At 36.7% G+C, this 17241-nt stretch overlaps 1 protein-coding gene across 5 annotated transcripts; it reads left to right on the forward strand.

Moving 5' to 3' along the window:
- Positions 1-6424: 6424 nt before the first annotated feature.
- Positions 6425-16949, forward strand: LOC148024980 (uncharacterized). 5 transcript variants are annotated; one of them, XM_087694671.1, is made up of 4 exons: positions 6425-6742; positions 9255-9314; positions 16536-16697; positions 16784-16949. In XM_087694671.1, exons 1-4 carry the CDS (start codon positions 6604-6606, stop codon positions 16795-16797), a joined length of 375 nt encoding a protein of 124 aa, XP_087550797.1. In that variant the 5' UTR covers positions 6425-6603; the 3' UTR covers positions 16798-16949. The 5 variants fall into 4 exon arrangements, 4 of the variants coding, with proteins under 4 accessions (XP_087550797.1, XP_087550795.1, XP_087550794.1 ...); XM_087694669.1 differs by lacking the exons at positions 16536-16697; positions 16784-16949 and adding an exon at positions 10906-15924; XM_087694668.1 differs by lacking the exons at positions 6425-6742; positions 16536-16697; positions 16784-16949 and adding an exon at positions 10906-15924 and having other exon boundaries at positions 8183-9314.
- Positions 16950-17241: the final 292 nt, after the last annotated feature.

Below are 17241 nucleotides of genomic sequence, written 5' to 3' on the forward strand. Positions count from 1 at the left end.
AATGAGGGCTGCAAATAATTCTTCAGGGGAGCTCTATGCTGCATGTCCTAATGTAAAAGTGACGATTGGTGATGTACAGGAAGAGCAACACTTCTTTGTGCAAGATAATTCCTCATATGCAGTGATTTCGAGACAACCCTATATTACAGGTGTGTGTATGGAAACAAAGGTGCTTGATGATGGTTCTGTTTAGCAAGAGTCAGAAGCAAGGATGGAAGAAAAGCAGTCCAATTTCTTATTGTTTGTGTTAATCATCCTAGAAATCGGGATACGCTTTGAGAGTCTCCTTTGGTTCCAAATGCAAGGGAATTCAAAGACCTGGACTTTCATTAAGCATTGTGGTAATGCATGGCTACAGTAGTGCTGTTCAGTGGGTGTATTTGCCTCTTGATGAAATGAAGCATGTATTTACTATTGGTAATTCTCAATTTACAGCAAACAATTCATGTTGGTTTAAGCCTATGGAAGCTATATGTAGGGCTGAACGCATATCTATGAAATGGACTACTAAGAAACTGAGAGCATTGGGGTTGTTAGAGCTGAAAATGATGGCATTTCAGGCATCTTTTATGGGTTGAATATTACTGACACTATGGCTGAAATTTCAACAACTATACATGCAAAAAATGAGGCTGAAAACGGAGTGTTGTCAGTATGTTCTTTGGATATGTATGATGTTATAGCATTGTTTGCTCAGCAGGAAGGATTACAATGGGCTGAAGCACTTGTAGAGACAAAGTATAAGACAGTTGACAAAAAGGTGAAACCAATTGCTTTGCCACTTCCACCAGAGAGTGAGGGTATGTATGAAAAAGTGTCAAGGCAGCCAAGCTTACGGGATCCTAAAGATATAGGTCATCAGTTTACATCTGAAACATTACAGGAATTGAAAGTTGGTGTAGAAGGGTTTCTTTTGCCTGCTGAGAGAGACTGTTTTATGTGGATATTGGCTAGACATGGGAAGGCATTTGCATTTTAGCCAAGTGAGATAGGTTGTGTGGATCCAAATGTTGTTTCTCCTATGGTCATATTTACTGTGCCACATGTACCATGGAACTTGAGGCCTATTCCAGTGCCTAAAGCTTACTTGCCAAAGCTGATGGATTTGCTAAATGAAAATATTCACATGAAGATCTTGGAGCCTTATTCAGCCCTGTACTCAAATCATTGGTTTATTGTGCCCAAAAAGAATGGGGCTTTGAGATTTATTCAAGACATGCAACCGGTCAATAAAGTGACCATAAGAAATGTGGGTGCAGGTCCTGTGGTTGATGAATTTGCAGAGGCTTTTGCAAGCAGAGCGATCTATTCTTTGGGTGATCTTTACTCGGGTTATGATCAGTTTCAGCTTGCAATTAAAAGCAGGGATATCACAACCATGAAGACTTCTTTGGGGTTAGTACGGATGTGTACTCTCCCACAGGGTGCAACAAACTCAGTAGCACACATGCCAAATGCTATGAATAGGGTACTCAAGGATTTTATACCACAATTGACAATGCCTTTCTTGGATGATGTTCCAATCAAGGGTGTGCAGTGGATGAAACGAATGAAGAGATGGATGCTTATGGATGCTCATGGATGCAGATAGTTTGTTGCAGACCATATTGTGGATTGTGAGAGGATTTTGACGTGTCTAGAAGAGGTGCATTTAACTCTTTCTGGACAAAATTCTGTCTTTGGAGTTGAAGAGGTTTTGATTGTTGGGCATATGTGTGGGCCTTATGGGCGAAGGCCATCACCAGCAAAAATAGATGGGATTGATAGAATGCAAGATGTATGCACAAATGTATCAAATGTGTGTAGATTCTTGGGTGTAGGTGTGTTCTATTTTATATAGATTCCTCACTTTGCACATGTAGCCGATGCTCTACATCAACTTCTGAGGAAAGGTTAGAAATTTCATTGGGAAAGGAAGCACCAGAAAGCAATGAAAAAATTGAAGCAACTCTTAAAATCTGCTCCTACATTGAGAAAGGCCGACTATTCACATGGAAAGCCTATCATTATTACTGTTGATACAAGCCCAATCGGGACTGGATGGGCAATTGGGCAAGATGATGAGGAAGGACAAAGATATGCAATTTGCTTTGGTGCTAAAGTATTGACTAAATGACAGAGAAGATATCCACAGGTTAAAAGAGAATTATAGGGAATTGTGACATCCCTTAAATGTGATAAGGAGTATTTTATGGGTGCTCATGTAGTCATTGAGACCGATTGTTTGCCGGTATTGGGTATGATTACTAGTTGTGCTACTCCAGACATTGCTATGCTCCGGTGGATTGCATACATCAAATCTTTGAACCCTAAATTTCAGCATATTGTAGGAAGAGATAACCCAGTGGCAGACATGTTATCTCGAGCACGTTATGAGAATGAAGATGGGATGATGGATGAGGAGGAAGAAGATGACTTTCTTATGGCTGAAAATGGTGTTGCAAGAGTGAATTTAGCAATGCAAGGTGTTGCTACAGCATTAGTAGAAGCTTGGACAATAAAGAGAAGACACTTTAGATGTTTTGTATCTTGTGTAGAAGTGTTTCTGGAAGACAAATATATAGGAGAGTGGCTGAGAATTGGTCAATACCTCAGTACATTAACAAAGAGAGATGAATGGTCACATGAGGAGTTTAAGAAAATCAAGAGGAAAACGTATGGGTTTTTTTAAAAAGATGGATACTTATGGAAACATGCTAAAAAGAAATAGGGCATGCCATTGCGAGTTTTGGGTGACAGAGCTTCACAAGTAAAAGTAATGCAAGAATTTCATGAAAGCTTGTGGGCTAGTCATAGAGGTGTTTGGGGTACTTTTACAAAGATCAAAGAAAGAGATTGGTGGTAGGGTATGTATAAGGATGTTGCTCACTTTGTGGAAACATGTACAACATGTCAAATCTATTCAACTATGAGACATCGGGATGGATTGCAACCCACATATCCATTGTCTCTTCATTTTAAGTGGGTGGTGGATTTGGTCACAATGCCTACAAGTCTTTGGTAAACGAGGTATCTTATGCTTGCTTGTGAAGACTTAACTAATCAAGTCGAAGGGAAAGCTTTACGTACTAAGACAACAAATGCTGTGTTTACTTTTCTCTTAAAAGAGATCTTTTGTTGGTATGGCTGTGTGGGAAAAATTACAGTAGATAGGGGTGAGTTGGATGCAGATGAAGCTCATGATTTCTTTGCACGGTTGGGGATAAAGCTTTCTTTAACTTCAGCCTATAACCCTGAAGGAAATGGCAAAAGTGAAAGAGGTCATCGACCTATTGTGAAGGCATTGGCAAAAGCATGTGGAGAGAAGGTAAAAGAGTGGCCACGATTGCTCCCTTATGCTTTGTGGATCGACAGAACAACTCATAGTGCTGCTACAGGATATATGCCTACAGAATTGATGTATGGTCAAAAACCTATCATGTCGATAGAAGAGATGACAGTCACATGGAGTGTGTTACCTTGGGAGGAGGAGTTGTTGGCCTTACGCATTAGACAGTTAGAAAGAAAGTCGGAAGACATAGGGACATCAACTGCAAAGTTAAGGGTAGCAAGGATATAGAACAAGAAACAGTTCGACAAAAGACATAGATTGAGACCAAGAACCATACAAGATGGGGATTGGGTATTGGTTTATGATAGCAGTTTAGATAACCAGCATAGTGCCATGCGTAAAGTTTCAAAAAGATGGTTTGGACCCTATGTGGTAAGACAGGTGTTTGATAATGCTACTTATGCATTAAATGAGCTGGATGGGATAGCCATCAAACTTTCGGTAGCAGGGAAAAGAATCAAAATATTCAAAAGGCGGGAATCTACTACTTATGAGTTGCCAGAATTTGAAGAAAATAGTGGTCATGATACAAGGGCTAGCCAGGAAGATATGGAAGATGAAGAAGTAAAGGATATGGTTGCAGAGGATGAGGAGGACTCAAAATCTGGTGAAAACTAGGATTTTGGCACATACCGGAGGATGTGCAGGTTCAGAGGGGGTGGATGTCATGATGTTATGAGGACACAGTGTGAAAAAGTATGGAATGCATCATCATTTGACTTCTTTATTGATCTAGAGAGTCAATGTGATCTGAGCCATTAGTACTAGTGTGAGTTGCATGGATTATCCAAAAATACTAGATTTTTGGATAATTTTAGCCTTTTTTTTGATATTATTTATTATAAAAATCCAAAAAAGTTAGAAAAAGCTTCTAGATTAGAATGGTATGCAAAAAGCTAGTTACTTTTTCAGCCAATTATGGGATTTTCACAAGAGGGACAGATTGACGAAATCGCGCGCGTCGCGATCGCTGTAAACAGGCTGAAAACTGTAGATTGAACGGAAAGAAGAAGAAGGAGTGATTTAGGAGATCCGTGAGTAGGTGTCCTAAGGTTTTACCCCCCTTTTGGAGCCAACAGAGCCATGAGATTTGGGTTCCAAACAGCAGAGAAGGAGCTATAATTTGTATGCACATTTTGTTCTACGAAGAGGCTCCAGGAGATCTAATGCCTGGAGATTGCTTCTGAGTAGTGCGAAGATTCCATGTTCTTTCAATACATATTGATTCAATTCATTGTGATTTGTATTTGTAGTGTTTACCACTTGGGTATTCGCTATCTTCTCTTCCATCTCCTATCGCTACTTTCTTCTACTTATGATCCCCGGTAGATTCGACCTTTCGACAAAAAACCCGTCCGACAGCGGAACCTCTACTGAAATCAAGTTCCAAGAGGAGATCCCTACACAATATGTGTAGGAGAGAATATGCAAGTGCTACGGACGCTTTGCTGAAATCAAGCTCCAAGAGGATATCCCTACACATATTGTGTAGGAGAGAAAGAGAGACTCAAGAAAGATCAAAAGGTGCCAACTTCCAAGTTGTGCAAGTGTTAGCCGGTTGTATACTGTGCAAGGAACCGTGATCTTGTTCCCAAGATCTACAAGTAAGAACTGGTTTATGTGTAACAGAGGAGCTTGCTCCTTGTCAATAATATAACTCGACAAGGAGGGGGGACTAGCCCATCTTCTAGCCCCTAGTGTGTTGTCAATCTCTCTCTCTCTCTCTCTCTCTCTCTCCATCTTTCTTTTCTCTCATTTGCTCTCTCTCTACACCAGCATAATATTCACCATATATCTTTTAAGTATATAAGAAAGTCGAGCGTGTATCTCAGATCTTATAACATCGAGAAAGGCACAAATATCATTTCTTATAACCTCCCACTATGTTTATAAAAACTCAATGGGAAGGCCATCCAAACTCAAATATTTTCCTTTAGCCTTTCTAAGTACTATATATTTGACCTCTTCCAAGGAGAAATGTTTGTCAAGAAGCTATAAGGTACTTTTGGATAGGACTTTCCCAAAAACAATAAGAGGTTCTCCTTGTAGCTAAAGCTTGTGTCAAACAATGCAAGATAAGTATTAGTCAAATATCTCAACCAAACTAGCATCATCAAACACAAGAGCTCCATTTGAGTCCTCAATGCATGCCATTGATCTTTTTTTGCTTACTCCTCTTAGCATTGTGATAGAACTTTGAGGCGATGTTACCCTCTATTCTTAAGGCACTTTTAGTTGTATTCTGCAACATTTCACTTGATTTTAAAGGCAACCCTCAATGTCTTGAAGGAGCTTACACATCACATGATCTATCAAAAGTAAGCAAGAGTAAGAATCGCCTTTCTTTTATGTTGAGAGGCATGTTTCCACATCCAACACCTATTGGTAGCCTTCTCTCTACCATGCTTCTTAGCTATTGCAATAACAAATCTATCACTACCATCTAACGATCCAATACTTTTTAGCCTTCTTTTGTACATTGATCTTTGCATCCTCCAACCTCCTTGAAGGACAATTTGTAGCATAATGCTCGGAATGCTAATGCAAGTAACAAAATCTAGAAAGGCAACAAAGCACACTTCAATAACAATTTTGGTACCATTAGCATCATATAGCTCTAGCATGTGAGGGATCTCATTTTGATGATCCTAGACAATGCATGCTCTCTTCTTAAAGCAAGTGATGCATTGCTTATTTACAATATAAAGAGTACCCTATTGAAAACTTCTACCAATGACCTAACTTCATTATCCAACCAATCCATAAGGTTAGAAGAGGTAACCCATACCATGCATTACTATTGAAGAAGCTCTTGAGGAGAGAAGTTATTTGATAATGTTTAACCCATATTGTGCATTAGTATTGAAGAAGCTCTTTGAGGAGAGAAGTTATCTGATCATGTGTATTTTCTAGTTTATAGAGCACCCCACCAAGAACTTTTGCAGCAATCTAATCACATCATCGAAGGAATCCGAAAGTTTGGTAATGGGAAGGGTAATCCATACCAGGTATTAAAGAAGCTCTCGGGATAAGTGACCAAGGAAGGACATGCACAAACCTTTTTTTATGTAATATCTTTACTATATATTAACGGCAGGCTGGGGGCTGCTGCCACGTGGCAACCCCCAGCCTCCCCACAATGATGGTGGGGGCGGGTGCCACGACAACACCTGCCCGCCTTGACTTGCCTGCCTCCACGTCTGCCCTTCGACCTGCGCCTCCTTGACTTGCTCAACCTACGCCTCGACCTGCTTCCTGTTGCGGCCTCGATCATGTACCTAGAAACCTCCTCGATCTGCGCCTCAACTTGCACCCGCTTGCAACCTCGAGCCTCGTCGACCCTCCTCTATATAAGATCCGTCCTTACTATCGAGCGATTGCCTGACGGAGAGCATAATCAGGAGCCAGGAGGTCCGTATTACTCTCTCTCTCTCTATCTGAATCAGGAGGTCCGTATTACTCTGTGTGTGTGTGTGTGCGCGCCGGCGTGCATGCATGTGTGTGTAATCCCATTAGATTGTGATTGTCTCATGTCAATCTCCATTGAGGCACTGCGTGACCGTAGCACAGTGCTATACGATGTAATGAATCCTCCAATGTTGATGCTAGGCGAGGCCTACGATCGTAGGGGGAATCTCTCTTTGGAATATAGTGGGAATCTCTTTGGAATGTAGCGTCGAGCCAATGTTGATGCTGGCGAGGCCTCCGACGGACCAGAGACGCAGGGCGAACCAGAGACGCCGACGGACCAGAGACGCAGGGCGAGCCTCTCTCTCGATGAGGCAATCGAGGCTCTCTCTCTCTCTCTCTCTCTCTCTCTCTCTCTCTCTCTCTCTCGCTGCGCCAAGTACTTATCTCTCTCGATCGCTGCGCCAAGTACTTATGTACTTGGCGCAGCGATCGAGAGAGAGAATAATTAATTATGTTAATTAAGTTATTTAGTGAATTAGTTAATTCTATTTTATATATTTCATTTATTTATATATATTTCTTTTAGTTAATTAGTTAATAAGTTTGTTTATTTATACATATCTCTCTTAGTTAATTGGTTAATAAGTTCATTTTTTTATATATATCTCTCTTAGTTAATTAGTTAATAAGTTTTATGCACTTCCATGTAAAATGGTTATTGTAAGGGTGAGCTTGAATTTGTGGATTTGGACTAAACTTTACTTAGTAATGAACTCTCTTGAAACATGGCGCAGCGATCGAGAGAGAGATTAATTAATTATGTTAATTAAGTTATTTAGTGAATTAGTTAATTCTATTTAGTGAATTACAGAGAGATTAATCATATTTAGTGAATTAGTTAATTCTATTTTATATATTTCATTTATTTATATATATCTCTCTTAGTTAATTAGTTAATAAGTTTATGCACTTCCATGTAAAATGGTTATTGTAAGGGTGGGCTTGAATTTGTGGATTTGGACTAAACTTTACTTAGTAATGAACTCTCTTGAAACATGTTCCAACTATTTGAAACAATAGATTGTCGTTGTGGATTTTCTCATGGATTAGGAACTTGCATGGATCTAAATCCATAAGCACATCCACAAACATTAATTAAATGTACATTTGTATTTATAAAACATAAATGGGCTAAAGAACTAAAAATAAATGCTTTAAAGAGAGATAAGGGGATAGAGATTAGGAGCGTTGTGAGAAACTCTAGAGAAGGAGAAAGATGGGGAAGACAAAGTGAATTCGGAGATATAAGATTGCATATAATTGTAAAAAGGGGGTATAAGTGTTTATATGGTGTGTGTGTGTCTCATATATTATTATTATTATTATTATTATTATTATTATTAACAGAAGGTCTAGGGGGAATACATGTCTACTCTCTCTCTCTCTCTCTCTCTCTCTCTCTCTCTCTCTCTCTCTCTCTCTCTAAGGCAGCTCTGAGCGGTGCAAAGGGTGGCGGCAAATGCATCTTTCATAACTAACAATCAAATTCAAGGAATATATTTACATAAGAGGCAAAACATATAGGAGGTTGGTAGATTTGTTCCTTTCTCAATGCTTCTTTGTGATGCCTTCATGTAATAAGCTACCATGAAGCGGTCTTAAATTCCTTACTAAGGAAAAAGGGAAAAGAAAACTACAATGCATGGGAAAGAAGTAAGGAAAGTAAAGTTTATTTAAGGGCAAGGGTTAGCATCTTGGGAGAGTAGCCTTAGACCTTGGTTTGAGTTTCTTAAGGGCAAGGATTAACATCTTAGGAGAGTATCAAAATTTTCTTCTTCTAATGATATAGCATTAGTATATAAAATTTTCTTTAACTAATGCTATAACTCCCGTACATGCACACTGTTTCAGTTATTAATGTATGGGAGTTATAGCATGGGAGTTATTAATGTACGGGGGTATATGAGATGGTGGTTCTATAGTCTATAGCATAGGAGTTATTAATGTAAGGATATCATGTGAGTGTGTGTGTGTGTTAGCATCTTGGGAGAGTAGCCTTAGACCTTGGTTTGAGTTTCTTAAGGGCAAGGATTAGCATCTTAGGAGAGTATCATAATTTTCTTCTTCTAATGATATAGCATTAGCATATAAAAATTTCTTCAACTAATGCTATAACTCCCGTACATGCACACCATTTCAGTTATTAATATACGGGAGTTATAGCATGGGAGTTATTAATGTACGGGGGTATATGAAGCGGTGGTTCTATAGTCTATAGCACAGGAGTTATTAATGTAAGGATATCATGTGAGTGAGTGAGTGTGTGTGTGGGTGTGTGTGTGAGTGCAAGTGCGTGCGTGTGTGTTGTGTGCATGCTATTGTGAAGAATGAGAGAGGGGGATGTGTCTAGGCATGTTAATAATTAATGTGCATTATTACGTTGCCAATGTTTATGATGCACTTAAATATATTTGACATTCCTCTCTAGCATCATTTCTATTTTTCCATGCAGTTTTTGTACTTTTGCTTTCATCATCAACTCTACTGTTTCGTCATCGTCAATACTTCTCAGGTGCATCTCTCTCTCTCTCTCTCTCTCCCTCTCTCTCTCTCTCTCTCTCTCTCTCTCTCTCTTTCTCTCTCTCTCAAAGTTATAAAAGTTAAAATTTAAATATTTTAATTTATTGCATGTTTAATTTTTTAATGTATGCATGTCATGTCTTTTGATATGAATGTGTGTTAATATTGTTTCTTAATGTGTTTATGCGTGTTATTAATTAATGTGTTATGTGTGTCATTACATTGTTAAGGCGTATTACATGTTTTAAGTGTGTTATTAATTAATGTGTGTTATGTGTTTTAGTATAAATGTGTGATAACGTTATTATGTTTGTATTAATAGTATGTATTCATATGTATATATGTGCTAATAATTAATGTGTATTATGCATTTAAAAATGAATGTGTATTATGCATGTTATTAATGTATGCATGTCATGTCTTTTGATATGAAAGTGTGTTAATATTATTTCTTAATGTGTTTATGCTTGTTATTAATTAATGTGTGTTATGTGTTTTAGTATACATGTGTGATAACGTTATTATGTTTGTGTTAATAGTATGTATTCATATGTATATATGTGCTAATAATTAATGTGTATTATGCATGTTATTAATGTATGCATGTCATGTCTTTTGATATGAAAGTGTGTTAATATTATTTCTTAATGTGTTTATGCGTGTTATTAATTAATGTGTGTTATGTGTTTTAGTATAAATGTGTGATAACGTTATTATGTTTGTTTTAATAGTATGTATTCATATGTATATATGTGCTAATAATTAATGTATATTATGTATTTAAAAATGAATGTGTGTTATTAAATAATGTGTATTATGTGTGTTATTAATATATGCATGCCATGTCTTTTGATATGAAAGTGTGCTACTATTAATGTATGCATGTCATGTCTTTTAATATGAAAGTGCGTTAATATTATTTCTTAATGTGTTTATTCATGTTAATGTGTCATTACATTGTTAAGGTGTATTACATGTTTTAAGTGTTTGATTAATTAATGTGTGTATGTGTTTTAGTATAAATGTGTGATAACGTTATTATGTTTGTGTTAATAGTATGTAATCGTATGTATATATGTGCTAATAATTAATGTGTATCATGCATTTAAAAATGAATGTGTGTTATTAAATAATGTGTATTATGCGTGTTATTAATGTATGCATGTCATGTCTTTTGATATGAAAGTGTGTTACTATTAATGTATGCATGTCATGTCTTTTGATATAAATGTGTGATAACATTATTATGTTTGTGCTAATAGTATGTATTCATATGTAAATATGTGCTAATAATATTTTAATTAAGATTTTATTCATTTAAGTTTTAATTAATGCTTGAATACTTTAATAGTTTAATGCTTTTATGATGTCCCTCATGTGTGTATGGATATTCATGCTTTGATGTGGAGAAAAAGATGTGTCAAATATTTTCTCCACAGTCTCATTGTGTCTCTCTCATGTATGCATAAATATGGTAATACTTTGGTGCACCTAGGTCATGAAAGTATTCAATTACTTTTTAAATATGTTCTCTCTCTCTCTCTATGTGTGTGATCTCTTAATACTTTGTGTAACCATGGCAGTATGGAGCATGCTGAAACATATGATGGAAGAAACAATGTCTATGTACCAGACATTGTTTTGTGTACTCCCAATGCACAAATGAATGTGCGTAAAGCCAAAGACATGGCTAGGAGGAAGTCAGTACGGCGTGCCCTCAAACATGTCAAAGGACACAACACTTCTGTTGTATCCCTAAAGCTCCTGCATCGGTTGGATGCAATTGAGAAGCAAATCAAGAGTTTAAACAAACATCAAAGAGCTTCGAACTCCTTCTGTCAAAACTTTGGTGATCGCCTTCAAAGGATTGAAAAAATCCTAGCAGAAAAATATGAAGGAGGCTTGGTTGATGGGATAATGTTGCAAGACGAGATAGATGAAATAAAGGGCTATATAGGAGAAATCTATGAGTTGGTTCGCAAGCACTGGCCAGGGTGTGCTTTGGAAGACCAAGCATAAAAGTTGCGAGACCTTGCTAAGAGCAATAATCGTATAGAGGATGGAGTGTGTGAATTACTGGCTCAAAAGAATGCAAGCGTGCTTCCACCTGAGAGCATTTGCCTTGATGTGCATGTCACATCTCTAAAAGTTTGCCTCAATAGGTTCTCTGCAATGCTGAACCTATTGAATTGTCGCATGAGTTCATCATCCAATGCATAGTTCTCTTAGCATATCTAAGGATTTCAATAACTTTTTGTCGGATCCACCGATAGATATGTCATTCTATTGTTGGGTTTGAGAGTTTTCATGTGATTTGGACTTTTGTATGCCCCATGATAATGACATAATATGCTCTTTCAATTTATATTCTTGCACATGTAAGATTATATTGTTGCTTATGTGATGTTATAATAATCAAATTTTATATTGAAATAGTGTTTAGAACAAATTTATCTTGAGGTATATCTTTGCTAAAGTCTTCCCTAAGAGATAGGAAGAAATTTTAGTACGCCTAGGTCATAAAAGTATGCAATTACTAATATCTAAGTAACTTTTTCTTTTTATCTCAGGTTTTTCTCGACAATGGTACTTCCAACACATTCTGTGCCTAGAGATCGTGTATTACGTGCACGTAGGGAAATGCTCAAAATTACTAGACATAAACGTAGGCACGTTGCAAGAGTTAGGACTAAATTACATGTTCGTGACCATGCAAGAGATATGTATGAACAACATCATGCAAATGGAAACTATATGGATGCTCAAATCCCAAATCAGCTATATCAAACCAATCGATTTCGCGCTGCATCTTGCTCTGCTACTCATGATTTGGTATCCTTTGAGGTTCAAATGTCTACCACAACTCGACAATACAATCCTAATGGTGGCTTAAGTGTGTGTAGGAAAATGCTTAATGTTACGGGAACTGAACGTATGCACATGGCAAGTTCACACACGACAAGGCCATTTGATTTATATTTCTAACTTACACAAGGCATATATACCATTGTTATATGTTCTTCTTTTTCCAAATGGAGAGGATGGATGGCATACTAAAGTTCCATATGCATTTATGAATGCTCATATTAATGCCAATAATCTTGCAAATAAAGATTGTGTCACTCAAATGCAGTATTACGCTTTTCGACTTCAAATTAGAGATGATACTAATGCATGTCTTTTGCGTGGTGGTCACTTGCTACAACAATACATTGTCGATGCTTATTGTAACATTGAACAATGTAGATTGGCTTGGTGTCGTCATAATCAAGCAACATTGCGAGTTGAAATGTATAGGGGATTGGATGATATGGTCAATGGTTTAGATGCAGTTGATACTAATATCGCTGGGGTTGGTGTGGGCAGGAGAATAGTATTGCCATCTAGCTTTACAGGTGGACCAAGATTCATGTACCAATTATATCAAGATGTTATGGCAATTGTGCGTAACAAAGGTAAACCTGATTTGTTTATCACCATGACATGCAATCCTAAGTGGCCTAAAATTACAGATGCTTTGTTGCCTGGTCAAACTGCACATGATCGACAAGATTTAACTGCTAGAGTTTTTCATTTGAAACATAAGGACATGATGCAGTCGATAGTGAAAAAGGAGTTGTTTGGTAAAGTTGCTAGATATGTGTCCATCATAGAATTCCAAAAGAGAGACTTGCCTCATTCACATACGCTCTTGATATTAGAACTACGCTTTAAGCCACTAGAAGCATGTCATCATGATAGACTGGTGTGCGCTGAGCTCCTTGATAAGGAAATGTTTTTGGATTTATATCGAATTATTACTAAATGTAACATACATGGTCTGTGTGGTGAGTTCAATCCAAAGAGTGCTTGCATGGTAGACAGAAAGTGTATAAAGGATTATCCAAAAAAGTTTATACATACAACTACGGTTGATAAATCTGGTTATCCTTTATACAGACATCAAGAGGATGGAAGGACTCATAATGCTAATGGTAACCTCTTGGATAACCGATGGATAGTGCCTTACAATCCTTATTTGAGTTCCAAGTATAGTGCTCACATAAATGTTGAGGTTTGCTCGACAATTGCAGCTGTCAAATATTTGTATAAATATGTATATAAGGGCCATGATCGAGCAACCATTCGGTTTACAAGTACGCGTGGTTCCGGATCCAATGATATTGTCACAGAAAATATTGATGCACAAAATATTGATGAGATTGAGAGGTACTTAGATGCACGATATATTTCAGCTTCTGAAGCATGTTGGCGAATATTTGAATTCAAACTTCATGATGAGAAACCCGATATTCAACGATTGCAAATACATTTACTTGGAGAGAATACTATTTCCTTTCGTGACTCTGATAACATTTGTGATGTGGTGCAAAATGAAAATGCTCAAAAAACAACTCTCACAGAATGGTTTACATGCAATCGTTTGCACCCTGATGCTAACACAGTTCTGTATCAAGACTTTCCAATGTTTTGGGTTTGGAATGCACGCAAAAAAATGTGGACAAAGAGAAAGTAGGGAAACACATGTGGTCGAATATACTTTGTTTCACCTACGTGTGGAGAAAAATACTATTTGTGGCTACTACTCACTGTATGCAAGGGGTGCACATCCTTTGAGGCATTGCGTACGGTTGATAATGTGGTATATTCAACTTTTAAGGAGGCTTGCATTGCAAAAGGAATGTTGGAAACAGATGATGAATGGCAAATGTGTTTGCATGAAGCTGCATTGATGCAAACCAGTGCTCAATTAAGAAATTTGTTTGCATCCATCTTGGTATTTTGTTCGCCTACCCGACCTGGGGCTCTATGGGAAGAGTTCTTAGGTCCGCTGACAGAGGATATAAAACATCGACTCTCCTTGCAAAATAGGCGAAATGTTGATATGCAAGATGAGGCCAATAATCATGCATTGATGCATATTCAAAAACTTTTAGATCAACATGGATGCAATTTGGCAGAGTATCATGGATTGCCTGAGGTGACAATGCAAGAGTACACAAATCCTTTGATCCTTGATGAACAACTATATGATAAGGTAGAACAAGAGAATACCTTCTTAACAATGCAAGCTTTGTTGAATGATGGACAAAGAAAATTTTTAATGGCAATAATGAATGCTATTGATAGTGGTTTGGGTAAACCATTTTTCTTAGATGGCCCAGGCGGTTCTGGAAAAACATTCCTATACAAATGTTTGCTTGCAAAAGCTTTGCAGTCAAGGTCGCATTACAATAGTTACAGCATCCTCTGGTATTGCTGCATTGCTTTTGCCACATGGTCGTATTGCCCATTCAAAGTTCAAAATTCCATTGCAGGCAGATAATAATTCTATATGCAATATACATGTTCAAAGTCACCTTGCAACATTGTTAAAAGAGGCAAGTCTTATTTTGTGGGATGAAGCTCCTATGTTGCATTGTAATATCTTTGAAGCATTGGACATAACTTTAAAGGATATAATGCAGTGTGATATGCCATTTGGTGGTAAAGTTATTCTACTAGGTGGAGATTTTAGGCAAATATTGCATGTTGTACCAAAGGGTATCCGTGAGGATATTGTCGGTGCTGCTATATGTTGTTCCAATTTGTGGCAATATTTCAATGTTTTGAAACTTACACAGAATATGCGGGTCGCATCAGATCAGGATCAGTTTGTTGCATGGTTGCAAGACATTGGAGATGGAAAAGATTTGACACATACTAATAATATATTGCAAATTCCACCTGCATTGTTGTTAAAGGGAGGATCTATGCAAGACTTGATCAATTTTGTCTATTGTGAAATGAAATGTGTAATTGATTACAAAACGTTCTTTAGTGGACATGCCATTCTTGCACCTCGAAACAATGATGTGGAAATGATAAACAATCATGCATTGCAGCTGATGCCGAGAGAGGTTAAACAATACTACAGTGCTAATTCTGTGGATAGAACTGAGGAGAACTCATTCCTCTATTCTGTGGAATATCTAAATTCCCTTGACCTCGGTGGAGGTATTCCTCCTCATATCTTGCTGCTCAAAGTAAATGCTCCAATAATATTGCTCAGGAACTTGAATCCTTCTAAAGGTTTATGCAATGGTACTAGGCTGGTATGCAAGGCTTTCAATAACAAGGTCATTGATGCAGAGATAATTATGGGGACCAATATTGGTGACAGAGTTTTTATCTCGAGGATAACTTTTATCCCAACTACACTGGAACTTCATTTCTCAATGAAACGCCTGCAATTCCCAGTCCGTTTGGCGTTTGCAATGATAATTAACAAATCTCAAGGCCAAACGTTATCATGTTTGGGGATATATCTAAAAACCCCAGTCTTTACTCATGGTCAACTCTATGTTGCTTTCTCAAGAGTAAAGTCTTCGGACAGATTGAAAGTCTTGATTAATGAGAAAGAGGACATGGTAAATGGTACCATCAATATTGTATATAATGAAGTTTTACAGAAAGTATTGCAACCTCTATTTTTTCAAAAGTGTAATGTTTGTTCTCTCATATTATATTTGCATAATAGTTTTATTTCAATACAATCAAAGCCTTTTTTTCTTCTTTGTTCACATATCTATAAAATGTAGTGTTGTACTTTCTTATGCTCTTTTTCAGTAGTGAGTTCTTCGTCGATGAAAAGCAAGTTTGACTTATTTTCTCTGATTTAATACTTTAATGTTTTAATCATATCTCTCATGTATGGATAGATATTCATGATTTTATATGGAGTTAGACATATGTTTGTTTTACTATATGAGAACATTGTGTTTAAATTATTTCTACCATAAAAAGTTATTTGAACTTTCTATCATATTATATTTGCATAAAAATTTTGGTGCAATATCATCAAATTTTATTTATTCTTTTTTAATCATATATTTCCAAGAAATGAACTATTTTACTGTCTCCTATTCTTTTTAAGTATTAAGGTTTTCAAAGAAAATTTCATAGAAAAATAAGTTCAACTTTTTTCTTTTAACAAAAAATGAAATGTTTTAATCTCTCATGCTCTTTTGAAATATTATATTCCTTGAATAGAACCATGTTTGACTTATTTTCTATGAAATTTTGTTTGCATTTATACAAAAGTAAGTTTTGAGAAATTATCATGTATAAAGTTCTTTTATACAATATGCATTACAAACTCTTTTTCTCTTCTAAATTGGTCTTCTAATTTCATATTTTGGATGGATCCAATGCTACTATGTTAGACAAACAGATGTTGAGTACTTCATATCTCGGTCCCATACTAGATACATACCGAATGACTGGAGTAAATGGGAGTTTCAAAACTTATCATGTTTTGTAACTTTGCATCAGTTTCATCCAAATTCCGCCGACTGCTCTACTAATGTTAGAGCCAATCATATCACATCCCCAGGTAATACTTACTCACCAATTTCATTAATGTTTTGCTTTATAAATTTAATATTGTTATTTCTAAAGTCTTTTTTTTTTCGTTTTTAGATGTTGCAGCATAATCTGGGACGGGGCGTGTCACAGCTTCGTCCACACATGTTCTCCGTGCTAAATCCATGGTTGATAATTCATCTAAGAAGAGAAAGCTTTCTTTTCGATAGTTGATTTTCGATTGTACAACTATCTATTTGAAAACATTATATACTTTCTTTTCCATTTACATGTTGTTATAGTTGGAATTCTTTCAGTTGATATTTAAAAATCACTTTTGCTTCAGTTATGTTTTCCAATTATTATGGTTGAGATAATCAATGTTATTGTATTGAATTGTTAGATTTTATAATGAAGTTTAAAAATTGCAAGACTATTTAATTCATTACTAAGTGAAAAAATGTGTGAACAAATTAAAACATTTGTGCTTCACATTCCAACGCGAAGCATCGGAAGAATGCTAGCGCGTAGCGTCGGCCTCGGCGTGAAGCGCCGGACTGAGTCTAAGCGCGGAA

The sequence above is a fragment of the Lygodium microphyllum genome, chromosome 15 (genome assembly GCF_053477565.2).
Source record: "Lygodium microphyllum isolate KBCC chromosome 15, Lygodium_microphyllum_v1.1.10, whole genome shotgun sequence".
Classification (NCBI taxonomy): Eukaryota; Viridiplantae; Streptophyta; class Polypodiopsida; order Schizaeales; family Lygodiaceae; genus Lygodium; species Lygodium microphyllum.